This window comes from Candida theae, assembly GCF_024610275.1.
Source record: "Candida theae strain CBS 12239 chromosome Unknown scaffold188, whole genome shotgun sequence".
Lineage (NCBI taxonomy): Eukaryota > Fungi > Ascomycota > Pichiomycetes > Serinales > Debaryomycetaceae > Lodderomyces > Lodderomyces theae.
In genome coordinates this window covers 1-1,211 of record NW_026261427.1, presented here as the reverse complement: position 1 = coordinate 1,211, position 1,211 = coordinate 1, and the positions used below count along the sequence as shown (strand labels likewise).

The 1,211-nt window shown below is 41.1% G+C and overlaps 1 protein-coding gene across 1 annotated transcript; it reads right to left on the bottom strand. All coding sequences in view use genetic code 12, as the record gives it.

Annotated features, from left to right (window-relative positions):
• Positions 1–474: 474 nt before the first annotated feature.
• Positions 475–1,191, bottom strand: KGF57_002198 (ALR1; the record flags this gene model as incomplete). Its single annotated transcript, XM_051751487.1, has 1 exon — positions 475–1,191. One exon carries the CDS (start codon positions 1,189–1,191, stop codon positions 475–477), a length of 717 nt encoding a protein of 238 aa, XP_051609299.1.
• Between the last annotated feature and the right edge of the window lie 20 nt (positions 1,192–1,211).

Below are 1,211 nucleotides of genomic sequence, written 5' to 3'. Positions count from 1 at the left end.
ACCCAGTATTCACTGGCTGATTTGGAAGTGGAAGACCTAATTACAGCAACCAGCTACTCTGCACTCTTCTGTCACCATGTCAAAGTTTACTGTCTACCAAATGCCGATGTCAAGTTTCTGATTGTAGTTGTAGAAGGTGAATCCCCTTTTTGTCAATTTACATGTGGCATTTACGGGATTGATATTTACGACATTGTTTTTCTAAAGTGAATAGAGCCACAACTTCTATCTACGATACTTCTCTAGTGCGGCCCTCTGGAATAACGTTTAGGAAGATGATTCACACAACTATTCACCCAAACTCAAAGGCCAACGGTTTCGACTCTCCAGTAAACACCTGGCTTCCTTGGCTTCTAATCAATACCAGTAGAAAGTGTACGAATAGAGCTCTACGACAATGTTAAATCCACTCTAATTCAAATAAATATGTATATGATTTTATATAAAACCTTATCAAACTCCTTTTACAACAAATTACTCGTACTTATTAGGAAAACTTATCACAGACTTAGCACTGTGGCGTCTCAACCCCAAGCTCCGAATACTTCTTCTTGATGAAATCAAACCTCCTCTATTCTCATTGTTGATTTGCCTGTTTATACTCTTCAACCACCAATTGGCAAATGCTATACTTGCGATTACCACAACAACCAATACACCCACAATACCAAAGAACCATGCAATACTTGAATCTTGACCAGGAACTTTCACATTCATACCGAATAGACCAGTAACCAAATTCAATGGCACCAACATGGTACCAATAATGGTAACCTTAGAGAACATCTGGGTGATCTTGTTGTTGGAGTTGAAGCTCTCAACCTGCAATTGCGCAAGATAGTTGGAATGTGACCGTGAAAAAATCTTTTCATAGGCCAATAAGTTTTGGAACATGGTTATTATATGATCCTGAATATCCCCCAAGTACAAAGCAATATCTGCACGAGGACGAGCATTATCAGCCATACTTTGCAGCCATTGATGCGGTTCTCTAGCAGTTGAATGTTCGCTATTGGGTGGATTACCGCTACTCGATAGGGCCGCTGCGCTGCTTCCCTGCGTCTCTGGGATGTGTGGCGAAGTTGAGCGTGGAGATGTATAATCTTGTTGATAACGTTGCTGTTGCCGAAGTTGCTGTTGCTGTTTTTCGTACCCTAATGCTGCCTCATCTTGACATCTCTTGGCAAACATCTTGATGACGTCTGCCTTTC